Below are 14,614 nucleotides of genomic sequence, written 5' to 3'. Positions count from 1 at the left end.
TCCTCCTGACAAGGTGGAAAAGTTTCTGTCAACCCTCGACTCTGATTCTGCAACTGGACCCGACGGATCAGCCCACGGGTCCTAAAATCCTGCTCTGCTGCTCTATCTCACCCTCTCTCTGTTCTCTTCACCCTCTCTTTTGCTCAAGGTCAACTGCCATCTGCTTGGAAATCAGCCAACATCACCGCTTTGCACAAAAAAGGTGCAAAAACAGATCCTAGCAACTACAGACCAATCAGCCTTCTCCCAATTATCAGCAAAGTCATGGAATCCATCATTGCTTCGGATATGAAATCTTTCCTCTTCTCCAATGGCTTGATCTCTGATCATCAATTTGGTTTCAGACCAGGTCACTCTACTCTGGACATGCTGCTTCTGCTGTCTCAACAATGGATGGAGGTCCTCAATGCCAAACAGGAAATTAGAGCTGTCTCCCTCGACATATCACGTGCCTTCGACACGGTCTGGCACCCCGCTCTGCTCACCAAACTCTCCTCCTTTGGTATCCATGGAAATCTCCACGCATGGCTGGCGGACTTCCTCTCTAGTCGTCGTCAACGTGTGGCCCTGAATGGGTTTCTCTCATCTCCTCTTCCTGTTCAGGCTGGAGTTCCCCAAGGCAGTGTTCTGGGCCCCGTGCTTTTTCTGGTCTTCATCAATGATCTCTCTGACTCTCTCGAAAATCCTCTCTATCTCTTTGCTGATGACTCCACTCTCTGCCGCTCCATTCCTCTTCCCTCAGATCGGCAGTCTGCTGCCTCCTCACTCTCTGAAGACCTGGACAAAATCACAGACTGGTCAAACAAGTGGAACATGTCTTTCAATCCTGACAAATCTCACACTCTTACTATGTCTCTCCGAAAAGATCGACTGGACAACCCTCCCATCTACTTTCTCAACAATCCTCTCCAAGAAGTTCTGTCGCTCAAGATTTTGGGTCTCACTATCTGCCATGATCTTTCTTGGGAAAACCACATTTCCAAGCTGGCCTCCAAAGCCAGTCGCCGACTGGGCATCCTCCGTCGTGCGAAGTCCTTCCTCGGCACACCTGAGCTCCTCACCACATACAAGGCTTTCATCCGCAGCTCAATGGAATACTGTTCTCCCCTATGGGCCGGTGCTCCTGCCTCACACCTAGCTCGGCTTCACGCTGTTGAAACCAAAGCTTTCAGAATTATTGGAATCTCCCGCGATGAAGCTATCTCTGAGGGCCTTTCACTCACTCACCGCAGGCAGGTAGGTGGTCTTTCTGTCTTCTACCGACTCCTCTCCGGCCTTGCACCCCCAGCTCTCTCTGTGCTCTGTCCCCCAAATATTCCTACAGGTCGCACAAGATCTGCCAGCAACCCTCTGATGGTTAAACTGCCGAAATCTCGGCTCTCTGCTCACCTTCACTCTTTCATTCCTCTTTTCTCCCGCCTCTGGAACAAACTCCCTCACTCCCTTCAATCCCACTCCTCCCTCCAGGTCTTTAAAACAGCTGTTCACCACCATCTCTTATCTTCCCCCATCCAAAACCTTGATCTTTTCTACCCCTGCTAATTCACCCCAGATCCACCTTGTTTGAAATTCCAACTTCTTTCCTGGAAGTCCTGGCAGTGTCCATATGTTTTATACCTCTCCCACCGCCCCCTTCCCATGCCCCCCCCCCAAAGCCCTCGCCCTCTCTCAGATCTCTCGATGTCTCCATGTCTCTCGGTCCCTGCTCTCAAATGTTGTGTTTGTGTCCTTCCCCCTCTCTCCCCATCTTGTCTACCGCTCCCGATGTTATACGTTTTATGTGTCGGTTTGTCTTTCTGTGTGATTAATGTTCGCTCTTTCACGAGCCTCGATCTTGTATACAAAAAAAAAAAAAAAAAAAAAAAAAGTAATGACACATTCAAACATCAAAATGTTCAATTATGTATTTACAGTATAAAAAACGCTGATGTGCTGACACACATAATCAGCCTTTCAAGGATATGCAACAAATTCAGTCCTTAATGTGGAATTTTCTGAAGAGATGAGAACTTCCCACAAGGAACACTCAATGGTTGAGGATGGGAAAGCTCAATTTTAACCACGACACGAGTACACGTGACCGATGTCAGATGAATCACAATGCACCTTGCCACAAATCACACTCGGAGATTACACGCAAGTTTGAAAATTACGCTTTTGTAAACTCACTATTAAACTGGTGGATGTGCCGCAGTGGGGGCATCTTTCGCCCAAATTCTCACCTCGGTGTTCTCATCCTGAAAGAACTTTGTATTGATCTTCTTGCTGATGATCTGTGTGCGGATGTAATCCTTAACTGCCAGGCACAGTCGCATTTGCTCCAGAATGAATTCCACCTTCTCCTTCTTCTCCATCGAGCCAAACGTCTCAACCTAGGGAATGTACGGAAGGATAATACCATGACACCCAGGGGGTGGGTACTCTGTTAGTTTGTAATAATCCTCCCAACATAAGCTATTTAAGATACATACAAGAAAAGATTCAACTTATTTTTGGGCAAAGTTTGAAAATGGGGAATTGTTTTTGTGACCATCAATCCATCATGTATGCAAAATTTGGTGACGATCGGCCCAGTCCTGTTTTTTTCTGATTTTCAAATGTACAGTGCCTTCAGAAAGTATTCACACCCCTTGACTTTTCCACATTTTGTTGTGTTACAGCCTGAATTTAAAATGGATTGAGTTGAGATTTTTTGTCACTGATCTACACATAGACATAATACCCCATAATGTCAATGTGGAATTTTTTTTTGTTTTCAGAAACTTGTACAGAATAATCAAAAATGAAATATAGAAATATCTAATATACATAAGTAATCAACACCCTGAGTCAATACTTCGGAGAAGCGCCTTTGCCAGTGATTACAGCTTCGAGTGTTCTTGGGTTTGTTTGTTTCAGCTTTGCACATCAGGATTTGGGGAGTTTCTCCCATTCTTTCTTGCAGATGTTCTCAAGCTCTGTCAGGTTGGATGGGGAGCATCAATGAACAGCAATCTTCAAGCCTTTCCACAGATTCTCAATTGGATTCAGGTCTGGGCTTTGGCTGGGCCACTAAAGGACTTTCACATTCTTGTTCTGAAGCCATTTCAGTGTTGCATTGGCTGAATGCTTGGGGTCATTGTCCTGTTGAAATGTAAATCTTTGTCACATTCTAAGGTCTTTTGCACTCTGAAGCAGGTTCTCCTCAAGGATTTGTCTGTATTTGGCTCCATTTATTGTTCCGCTCTAATAGCCTGGTGTTGGCTTAGCGGCTAGGGTACCAGCTTAGGATCCTAGGATCCTGGGTTCGAATCCTGGTCGATCGCTGAATTAACGCCAGGGGGTTGACTCAGCCTGTCATCCTTCCGAGGTCGGCTAATTGAGTACCAGTTCACTGGCAATTCCCTGTGTGTCGTAAAAGGCGACAAACAGGGTTGGCGGCAGGAAGGGCATCCGGCTGTAAAACATTGCTTCAAAAAGGGGACCAACAAAAACAACAACAACCACGGTGCCCGAAAAAGGCCAACCCCCGCTTTGCGGGGGGAAATGGCCTCTAAAGGTGGATTTTTATTTTTTATTTTATTGTTCCACTCCATCCATACCAGTCTCCCAGACTCTGCTGCTGAAAAGCTTCCCCATAGCATGATGCTGCCACCACCATGCTTCAAGGTAGGGATGGTGTGAGATGGGTGATGAGCTGTGTTTGGTTTCCACCAGACGTAGTGCTTTGCAGTCAGGTCAAATAGTTCAATTTTTGTTTCATTCATTTTCACAGAATCTTTTGTCTTGTGCTCTCATAGTTTTTCATAAGCCGTTTTGCAAACCTCAGGTACAATTCAATTTAAGGTCTTTAACTTCAATTGAATCCATTTTAAATTCATGCTGTAACATAACAAAATATGAAAAAAGTCAAGGGGTGTGAATACTTTTCTGAAGGCACTGTACACATGTACATACAGATAATTGCTATATTTAATATAGCAGGATGGTATCCTTAACATTAGACATCTTTGTATTTTCTATGGATGTTGTAAAAACTTATTTTCCTTTTTGGGGTGGGGTATCATTCAAAACAACAATGAAAAAAATTTGTAAATATTCTAAATAACAGGAGCTACAATATGTACTAATCTATTTCAGTAGCTGTCTAATTGTGACTGACAAACCAATCGATGTATATATCAGTGAGAAATCCCACTGACCTGCAGCTCCTGCAGGATAATCGATGCATCCTTCAACTCTCCTTTCTCCTCCTTGATGTTTGCCAGGATGCGCGTCAGCCTCGCACGTTCTATCTCCACGTATATCTGAACGTCAGAAAGGAGCCTTAAAGCACGCAGCATTAAAAACAACACAGGTAGAATATTCAGAGGTAAATCGTTGTACAAAGAGGATAGAGTTATATGAGGTCCTAGGTGATCCTTTCTGAGGTGACATGGTTGACTGTGAACTGCTGTCATGGTGTTTCACAAGCAGGGCATTGCATCAACTGGTATGCCATACTTTTAAGGGTTGTTAATCCGGCTGTTCGGTCTGTTAGCATTTGATTCTGGACATTAAAGATCGCACAGTAATTTTCAAAATATCGAGGGGGGTAGGTCACTGTGTATTGGTACGCTGACCTAATTCTATACATATTCTGCTTTTGTACATGGAGGCTTCGGTTGCACACAGTGATGGACTAGCTAACGATTCAGGGGATAAATGCTTCGCTATGGAAACCGTCATGGCCAGTTGTGGGCCCTGAAAAGCCACGCACCTTATAATGCGTTATATAGAGTTTTTGGAACGTAACATGGTAATAAAATACAATCATGGAGGCGATCACAGGGTGGCCGGTTCACACAATGTGTGTAGTCTGGTTGAGGAAGGCAGTGATATCAGTGGAGGTGTGAAGTATAACTTACTGCTCAATCGGATCAACATGTAATCAAGAGTTTGCACAATCATGTAAACACAAGGTCGAACTATGAAAGTTTCCAACACCAGCTATTATAAATTTTGCAGAAATATCAACACTAAACGAGTGAAGAAGCCAAATGGAACATCAAACAGGTATAATCATCAGACCCAAGGCCATCCCATTAAAGTGAATGCAGTACCTTGCCGGCAGTGACAGTGCGAAGAGTGTCAATAAGTGCGAGCTTTGTAGGAAGATCTGGTGTCTGTTCCACATACTCGCAGCACTCCTGCACCATTTTCGCCACAGCCTATCATGGGGCCAACATAAGTGAATAATAATCAATGAGAACACGCAGCAAATTCACTTTGGAAAAATGTCAGTTGGTGGGACAAAAGGATACAGAGTGGGTACGAGATGGTGATGGGAGACTTGTCGTGTCATTTGAGATGTTAAAACCATCATAGGTTCAATAACTCACAAACATTTATCTGCTTACATCAACATTGCAATCTGGCTGAATTTTACAAACATGTGTCATGAGGCTATTTGCAACAGCATATTAGTCCAAAGTCACAAAGTGATTTCATCAGTGAGGTTGATTAGTGTGTATAATTAGGTCATCTCATCTCGATTCTGGAAGATTTGAACTTAGGACAGTAGCCCACAGGATCGCTCGGTCTTACATTTTTAGATTTCATATCATGGGGGCTCCCAGGTGGGGGGTTACCCCATGAAACTTTGGATCCCTACTCATCCCTTATTTACCAACTGATTGCTCCGAAACCCGATACAGCCTTCTTCTAATCGATGGTCCGCAGGATCGTTCGGTTTTACATTTTCTGATTTGGTATTTTTCAAATTCGCATCAAGGGGGTTAACCCCCTGAAACTTCGGATCCATACACATCCCTTATTTACCGACCAATTTCTCTGAAACCCGATACAGCCCAACTATTCGATGGTCCGCAGGATTGCACGGTCTTAGGCGTTTCGATTTCATACAAGGGAAACTCACTGTGGTCCCCTCAAATCAGCAATGGTCTGAACTCCAACCTCAAGAAATGACCATCAGCTGACTCAGGTCTATGTATTGAATGAATGAATGATCGTTTTAAGGCCATTTTCCCCGCTAGAGCGGGGGTTGGCCTTGCGGGCCCCATGACAATCATGGTTCCCTGTTTTGAGGCAATGTTTTTATGGCCGGATGCCCTTCCTGACGCCAACCCTTGGTCACGCTCTTACGATGCGCAGGGATACGGTGTACCTATTCTAAACCGGGGTACACACCGGGAAATGACTAAGTACAAATCTGATACCTTTAATTGACATATGTGGGAAAATTACATGCCCAGACCAGGTGTTGGTGTTGGGCTATCCCTGGTGTTGGGCTAGCGGCTAGGGTGCCGGCTTAGGATCCAAGGATCCTGGGTTCGAATCCCGGTCGATCGCTGAATTAACGCCAGGGGGGTTGACTCAGCCTGTCATCCTTCCGAGGTCGGCTAATCGAGTACCAGTTCACTGGTAATTCCCTGTTTGTCGTTAAAGGCGGCAAAAAGGGTTGGCGTCAGGAAGGGCATCCGGCCGTAAAACATTGCTTCAAATAGGGGACCGAAAAACAACAACAACCACGGTTCCCGAAAAAGGCCAACCCCCGCTTTGCGGGGAAAAATGGCCTCTAAAGGTGGTTTTTAGACCAGGAATCGAACCCAGGTCCTCTGGTGAACCGTACCAATGCTCTGCCATCTGAGCTATGTGGGCGACCCTGACGAAGCATGCAATTTTCCCACACATATGATTGCCACTCTCTTTCCGTCACTGCTTTCCGAGGAAAAGAGGAGGAGGGAGAATAGGAGAAGTGAGGAGGCTGGAGAGGAGGGATGGGGGGGGGGGGGGGGAGAGGGGAGAAGCAGAAGGGGAGGAGGAAGCGAGGGGAAAAAGAGGGAGGAAGGGAGGGGTGGAATGCAGGAGTAGGGGTGGGAGGAGGGACCTGGTGTTGCCCGGCAATGCCGGGTACCTTTGCTAGTATAGAAGAAAACAACACACAAGTGATTAGTCTACGATGTATAATTGGACGAGAGAACCCAATAAGCACAAACGGGTTATTGAGGTGGTGAGATAAAGAGGTATCTGTGGAGCATACCTGCTTCAGCTGGCTTCGCCGCTTTGTCAAGGTTATGATGTTCTCATTGAGGGCTTCCCAATCTCGTGCCTCAAAGCACATTTGAACGATGGCCACAAGAATCCGAGATGTGGAGACCATGTCACAGGCCTGCACGAGGTGGAAAATACGATATCGAATAGAAAAGCAAAATAACATCATTTTGGTAGTTGTGGTGACCAGTAATAACGGAAAACCTAAGTATACAGCATTTCCAAAGAGCAGTTCTTACTGTCCGTGTTTGCTTTTCCAATGTCAAGAGTTGCTCTATCGCTTCCTGCAGCTTACCATCCTGCAAAAGAGATGAAAAATGAATTATTAAACCACTTCAAAGAAAGAAAAAAAAATCAAATTAGAGAGTTCATAAAACAGCTGTTGCCACACAGTGTTGAGAAAAGGGAGATGGGACTTTATTGTAAAGCGTTTATCTATCTATAATTCCAGTAATCTCTGTGTGTATGTATGTATGTATGTATGTATGTCTGTGACCGCTGTTTCTCGACAACCACGGGTCCGATATACTTTAAACTTGCCAGGTATATTGCTGGGGACCCGAGGATGTGCCTTTTCAAGGTTTCATATTAATCGGACAAGTAGTTACCGAGCTATGTCCAAAAAACGATTCAACCAATCAGAGAGCAGCGAGCTATCACGTGTGCCGAACGTGCCGAACAGACTCTGCCTCGGACGGCACATTTGAGAGCGTATTCATTTATTTCACGTTGGCAAACTATGTTGGCGTTCAACTATGTTTTAAAACTAATTAAAACTAATTTGCGATTCTTTCGCTTTCCTGCGCGTTTGTGCACGCTATGGCGATTTCTTTACCAAACTCCGCAAGCCGTTCGCTTTGGACCAAACCATTTCATGTAAATAGAGGGGGGGGGATTGTCACCGTACTCGCAAGCCGTTCGCTTTGGACCAAACCATTTCATGTAAATAGAGGGGGGGGATATAATTTTAGATATATATATAGTACGGGCATGCCCTAGTTGTAATAATAATAATAAGAATATCGAAGCTCCCCCACCCTGAGAGAGAGCAAGTGGCACATTTGATTGGTTGAGACGGTGTAATGTTTTGCCCAAATACTGATAAATTGTAGAGTTCAAAATATGAAATTAAATTGAAATGAAGTCGTTCCTCGATCAGACTGGCAGACAGAGTGAACCAATTGATAGACCCCGATTTGTGCGAAACATGCTGGGTAATTATGGTAAGTTGCTTTCAGACTTTTCAGATAACTCGGTGGTCTCTCGACTACTTCCTTTATTTTTAACCTGAAGTTACAGTAGAAGAGCAACACGTGTAGTCGTTCAGGATGAACTCCAGTAACACAGGAACTGAAGGAAAAGGCTCGATCAGGGAAAGATCTATTGATCTGGACATGAAACTGCTCAAGGTTGTTGGTGGTAGTTGGGAAAGCAGAAAGAGTCCGTCGATTCCAGTTTTTCAGCGTACGGAAAGAAATGGGGCACGTGACTTTCATTAGGTCTTTCACCGTCACTCTCAGATATCCATGCCTACCTAGCTACAGCAAATCATCCACTTCCATTGAAGAACAGACACCTTCATAAATCTTCCCCGTATCTAAGCTAATGCCCTCAAAACAAATGATATTTTCCAACGTGTCGCATGATGGTTGTTGCCTCCCATTCACATTTCAGTGCATTCCTCTTGCATACATCAATGTTCAAAGATCAGTCATTATTACAACTCGAGCACACAACAAATTCCAAGCTTGTTCAACCCTCGCCCTTCCAAATGAGAATATCTGGGCAAGAGCTAAAAGGAAACTAGAACGACACTCTTCGACATCACAATGTCAACCGATATGCCTCTCTCCACATTATTACATCATTGTACATACTTGTACCAAGTTTAAATCCTTTCAGTTCTGAAGCATCACATTTTTACCTGACATGACCTCTGACATTTGATGCCAAAATCGAATCTATTCATCTTTGCATCATAATATATAGTTGTACCAAGTATGGTTGGAATCCAATCATTGGTTCACAAGTTAGCTTGATAACAGAAATTTGACTTACTCTCTGACCTTTGACCTCTTGACCGCATTATCTAATCGGTTCATATTTGTATCTGTATACATACTTGTACGAAGTTTGACTTGGATCCCTTCAGCTGTTCTTAAGTTATCGCGGTAACGAAAACCTATAATGAACGTACGGACGGATGGATGGAGAGCCGGACGGACAAACAAAAAATAGCATGCCTCCAGCAACTTTGTCCGCAGAGGCGTGGAAAGAAAAAGGAATATTATCATTAATAATAATAATAATGATTGTATAGTAAATTAGTAATTTAGATCTCAGCCTCACAGTAATACATGTTACAAGGAAATGTTACATGTTAAAGCCAGTCGCTGCGTCATTGTGGCTTGAGCGTCCGCTCCGAGTCTGGGCGGTCGGCGGTTCAATTTTGTCCTTGGCTCGTCACACCATGACATGTTGCTTCCTTGCTTGACACTCAGCATTTGGAAGATAGAGCACAAAGAAACACAAAATTAGTTTCTCCAATTCGTTGTTATATGTTTCGCCCTCAATCAGTGGTGGGGTCGAGTGAACAGAGGTAAATTATTTATTTTGTACAACTCAAAAGCTGCGATTCACAAGATTATTGTGTACACACTCTCAAACAAACTCTCTATCGCACCCACTCCCTCACTCACTCAATATCACCCGCCACATCACTCCCTCACACAGATTCAAAAAGTCACTCTCGCAGGCACGCATCCTCTCTCTCTCTCGAACTATCACTCGCTCTCAAATCTGCACCACCGCTCGGGCTCACGCTCTCAAACGCACCACCGCTCGGGGTCTCGCTCTCAAACGCACCACCGCTCCGGGTCTCGCTCTCAAAAGCACCACCGCTCCGGGTCTCGCTCTCAAACGCACCACCGCTCCGGGTCTCACTCTCAAACGCACCACCGCTCCGGCTCTCGCTCTCAAACGCACCACCGCTCCGGCTCTCGCTCTCAAACGCACCACCGCTCCGGGTCTCGCTCTCAAACGCACCACCGCTCCGGGTCTCGCTCTCAAACGCACCACCGCTCCGGCTCTCGCTCTCAAACGCACCACAGCTCCGGCTCTCGCTCTCAAACGCACCACCGCTCCGGCTCTCGCTCTCAAACGCACCACCGCTCAGGCTCTCTCTCTCGAACGCACCACCGTTCAGGCTCTCTCTCTCTCTAACGCACAGGCTCTCTCTCTAATGCACCACCGCTTCGGCTCTCTGCAACGCACTACCGCCCAGGCTGTCTAATACACCACTGCTCAGGCTCTCTCTCTCTAACGCACCACGGCTCAGGCTCTCTCTCTAACGCACCACCGCTCAGGCTCTCTCTCTCTCTCTCTCTCTAACGCACCACCGCCCAGGCTCTCTCTCTCTCTAACGCACCACCACTCAGGCTCCCTCTCGAACGCACAAACGCTCAGGCTCTCTCTCGAACGCACAAACGCTCAGGCGCTCTCTCTCTAACGCTCCACAGCTCAGGCTCTCTCAAAGGCACCACCGCTCAGGCTCTCTCGAATGCACCACCACTCCGGCTCCCTCTCTCTAACGCACCACCGCTCAGGCTCTTTCTCTCTCTAACGCACCACCGCTCAGGCTCTCTCTCCAACGCACCACCGCTCAGTCTCTCTCTCTCTCTCTCGAACGCACCACCGCTCAGGCTCTCTCTCTCTCTCTAACGCACCACCGCTCAGGCTCTCGAACGCACCACTGCTCAGGCTCTCTCTAACGCACCACCGCTCAGGCTCTCTTTCTAACGCACCACTGCTCAGGCTCTCAGGCTCTCTCTCTCTCTCTCTCTCGAATGCACCACCGCTCAGGCTCTCTCTCTCTCTAACGCACCACCGCTCAGGCTCTCTCTCTCTAACGCACCACCGCTCAGGCTCTCTCTCTAACGCACCACCGCTCAGGCTCTCTCTATCTCTATCTCTCTCTAACGCACCACCGCTCAGGCTCTCTAACGCACCACCGCTCAGGCTCTCTAACGCACCACCGCTCAGGCTCTCTCTCTCTAACTCACCACCGCTCAGGCTCTCTCTCTAACGCACCACCGCTCAGGCTCTCTCTCTAACGCACCACCGCTCAGGCTCTCTCTCTAACGCACCACCGCTCAGGCTCTCCAACGCACCACCACTCAGGCTCTCTCTCTCTCTCTCTCTCTAACGCACCACCGCTCAGGCTCTCTCCCTCTCTCTCTCGCTAACGTACCACCGCTCAGGCTCTCTCTAACGCACCACCGCTCAGGCTCTCTCTGTAACGCACCACCTCTCAGGCTCTCTCTCTCTCTCTAACGCACCACCGCTCAGGCTCTCTCTATCGCACCACCGCTCAGGCTCTCTCTGTAACGCACCACCTCAGGCTCTCTCTCTCTCTCTAACGCACCACCGCTCAGGCTCTCTCTAATGCACCACCGCTCATGCTTTCTCTCTAACGCACCACCGCTCAGGCTCTCTCTAACGCACCACCGCTCAGGCTCTCTCTAACGCACCACCGCTCAGGCTCTCTCTGACGCACCACCGCTCAGGCTCTCTCTGACGCACCACCGCTCAGGCTCTCTCGAACGCACCACCGCTCAGGCTCTCTCGAACGCACCACCGCTCAGGCTCTCTCGAACGCACCACCGCTCAGGCTCTCTCGAACGCACCACCGCTCAGGCGCTCTCGAACGCACCACCGCTCAGGCGCTCTCTCTCTCTCGAACGCACCACCGCTCAGGCGCTCTCTCTGTCTCTCTCTCTCTCTCTCTCTCTCTCTCTAACGCACCACCGCTCAGGCTCTCTCTCTCTCTAACGCACCACCACTTCGGCTCTCTCTAATGCACCACCGCTTCGGCTCTCTCTAACGCACTACCGCTCAGGCTCTCACTAACGCACCACCGCTCAGGCTCTCTCTCTCTAACGCACCACCACTCAGGCTCTCTCTCTAACGCACCAACGCTCAGGCTCTCTCTCTCTAACGCACCACCGCTCAGGCTCTCTCTCTATCTCTAACGCACCACCGCTCAGTCAGTCTCAGTCTCTCTCTCTCTCACCACTCAGGCTCTCTCTAATGCACCACCGCTCAGGCTCTCTCTCTCTCTCTAATGCACCACCGCTCAGGCTCTCTCTCTAACGCACCACCGCTCAGGCTCTCTCTCTCTCTCTAACGCACCACCACTCAGGCTCTCTCTAATGCACCACCGCTCAGGCTCTCTCTCTCTCTAACACACCACCGCTCAGGCTCTCTCTCTCTCTAACGCACCACCGCTCAGGCTCTCTTTCTCTCTAACGCACCACCGCTCAGGCTCTCTCTAACGCACCACCGCTCAGGCTCTCTCTCTCTCTAACGCACCACCGCTCAGGCTCTCTCTCTCTAACTCACCACCGCTCAGGCTCTCTCTCTCTCTAACGCACCACCGCTCAGGCTCTCTCTCTAACGCACCACCGCTCAGGCTCTCTCTCTCGAACGCACCACCGCTCAGGCTCTCTCTCTCGAACGCACCACCGCTCAGGCTCTCTCTCTCGAACGCACCACCGCTCAGGCTCTCTCTCTCGAACGCACCACCGCTCAGGCTCTCTCTCTCTCTCTAACGCACCACCGCTCAGGCTCTAACGCACCACCACTCAGGCTCTCTCCCTCTCTAACGCACCACCGCTCAGGCTCTCTCTCTCTCTAACGCACCACCGCTCAGGCTCTAACGCACCACCACTCAGGCTCTCTCCCTCTCTAACGCACCACCGCTCAGGCTCTCTCTCTCTCTAACGCATCACCGCTCAGGCTCTCTCTCGCTAACGTACCACCGCTCAGGCTCTCTCTCGCTCTAACGCACCACCGCTCAGGCTCTCTCTAACGCACCACCGCTCAGGCTCTCTCTAATGCACCACCGCTCAGGCTCTCTCTCTAATGCACCACCGCTGAGGCTCTCTCTCTCTCTCTCTAATGCACCACCGCTCAGGCTCTCTCTAACGCACCACCGCTCAGGCTCTCTCTCTAACGCACCACCGCTCAGGCGCTCCCTCTCTCTCTCTAACGCACCACCGCTCAGGCGCTATTTCTCTCTCTAACGCACCACCGCTTCGGCTCTCTCTAACGCACTACCGCTCAGGCTCGCTAACGCACCACCGCTCAGGCTCTCTAACGCACCACCGCTCAGGCTCTCTCTCTAACGCACCACCGCTCAGGCTCTCTAACGCACCACCGCTCAGGCTCTCTCTCCCTCTCTAACGCACCACCGCTCAGGCTCTCTCTAACGCACCACCGCTCAGGCTCTAACGCACCACCGCTCAGGCTCTCGAACGCACCACCGCTCAGGCTCTCTCTCTCTAACGCACCACCGCTCAGGCACTCACTCTCTCTCTAACGCACCACCGCTCAGGCTCTCTCTCTCTCTATAACGCACCACCGCTCAAGCTCTCTCTCTCTCTAACGCACCACCGCTCAGGCTCTCTCTAACGCACCACCGCTCAGGCTCTCTCTCTCTCTCTAACGCACCACCGCTCAGGCTCTCTCTCTCTCTCTAACGCACCACCACTCAGGCTCTCTCTAATGCGCCACCGCTGTCTCTCTCTCTCCTCTGTCTCTATAACGCACCACCGCTCAGGCTCTCTCTCTCTCTCTCTAACGCACCACCGCTCAGGCTCTCACGCACAACCGCTCAGGCTCTCTCTCTCTCTCTGACGCACCACCGCTCAGGCTCTCTCTAACGCACCACCGCTCAGGCTCTCTCTAACGCACCACCGCTCAGGCTCTCTCTCTCTCTAACGCACCACCGCTCAGGCTCTCTCTAACGCACCACCGCTTTGGCTCTCTCTCTAACGCACCACCGCTCAGGCTCTAACGCACCACCGCTTCGGCTCTCTCTAACGCACCACCGCTCAGGCTCTCTCTCGAACGCACCACCGCTCCGGATCTTGCTCCTGACGCATAATCATCACCAACTCTCAAACGCACAATCACACACGCACACAGATTCTGATATCATCACGTTTACTAATACTAAACGTTCGAAGCACACCAAAAATAACAAGGCAAAGTCGAGGCCTTCATTCGGGCCTAGCGGTACCGGTGACGAAACCACACCGCTCAACAACCTTGGACATATTCTGGCATTCTGGCAACTTCTGATCCACCATGGAACTGCAGTCGACCTCCATCTTCACGATCCTGCCATCGCCGACTTCCCCCATGGTTAAGCAATGCCGTCAATACAACACGTTACTCAGCAATTGGCATAAACCAGGCAAACGCCACAGACTACTTTTTCAAGACCCAAACACATCGACCACAACGTGGTGACGTAGTTGACGGAACTTTAGAAACGAGATGACGTCACATCAGAAACAAAATAGAGCCAGGTGTTGTAGAAAATGGAAATCGGAATAAAAGTATAAAACGACATGTTATAATTTTGTATTTTCGCCATTTTATCTGCACTCATGTAAGATCGCTGGATTTCAAATCGTTTAACAAACGCGGAGACAACGGATTCTAATTCGAAAACCCCAAATCGACTTCGGATTGAACTCCCACCATTTCTTTTCTCATTTCTTCAATGTCAAAAGGA

At 48.8% G+C, this 14,614-nt stretch overlaps 1 protein-coding gene across 1 annotated transcript in view; it reads right to left on the bottom strand.

Annotated features, from left to right (window-relative positions):
- The window catches only part of PSMD12 (proteasome 26S subunit, non-ATPase 12), a 36,698-nt gene extending 22,354 nt beyond the window's left edge, over nt 1-14,344 (bottom strand). Inside the window, exons 1-6 of the mRNA XM_068126228.2 lie at nt 14,142-14,344; nt 7,272-7,331; nt 7,022-7,150; nt 5,082-5,189; nt 4,182-4,286; nt 2,223-2,372 (exon numbers count right to left, since the gene is read on the bottom strand). Of these exons, the coding sequence (XP_067982329.1) occupies nt 2,223-2,372; nt 4,182-4,286; nt 5,082-5,189; nt 7,022-7,150; nt 7,272-7,331; nt 14,142-14,237 (648 nt within the window). The 5' untranslated portion in view covers nt 14,238-14,344. The remainder of the gene's footprint in view (nt 1-2,222; nt 2,373-4,181; nt 4,287-5,081; nt 5,190-7,021; nt 7,151-7,271; nt 7,332-14,141) is intronic.
- Between the last annotated feature and the right edge of the window lie 270 nt (nt 14,345-14,614).

This window comes from Myxine glutinosa, chromosome 10, assembly GCF_964187855.1.
Source record: "Myxine glutinosa chromosome 10, kmMyxGlut1.1, whole genome shotgun sequence".
NCBI lineage: Eukaryota > Metazoa > Chordata > Myxini > Myxiniformes > Myxinidae > Myxine > Myxine glutinosa.
This window is presented reverse-complemented; position numbering and strand designations above follow the sequence as displayed.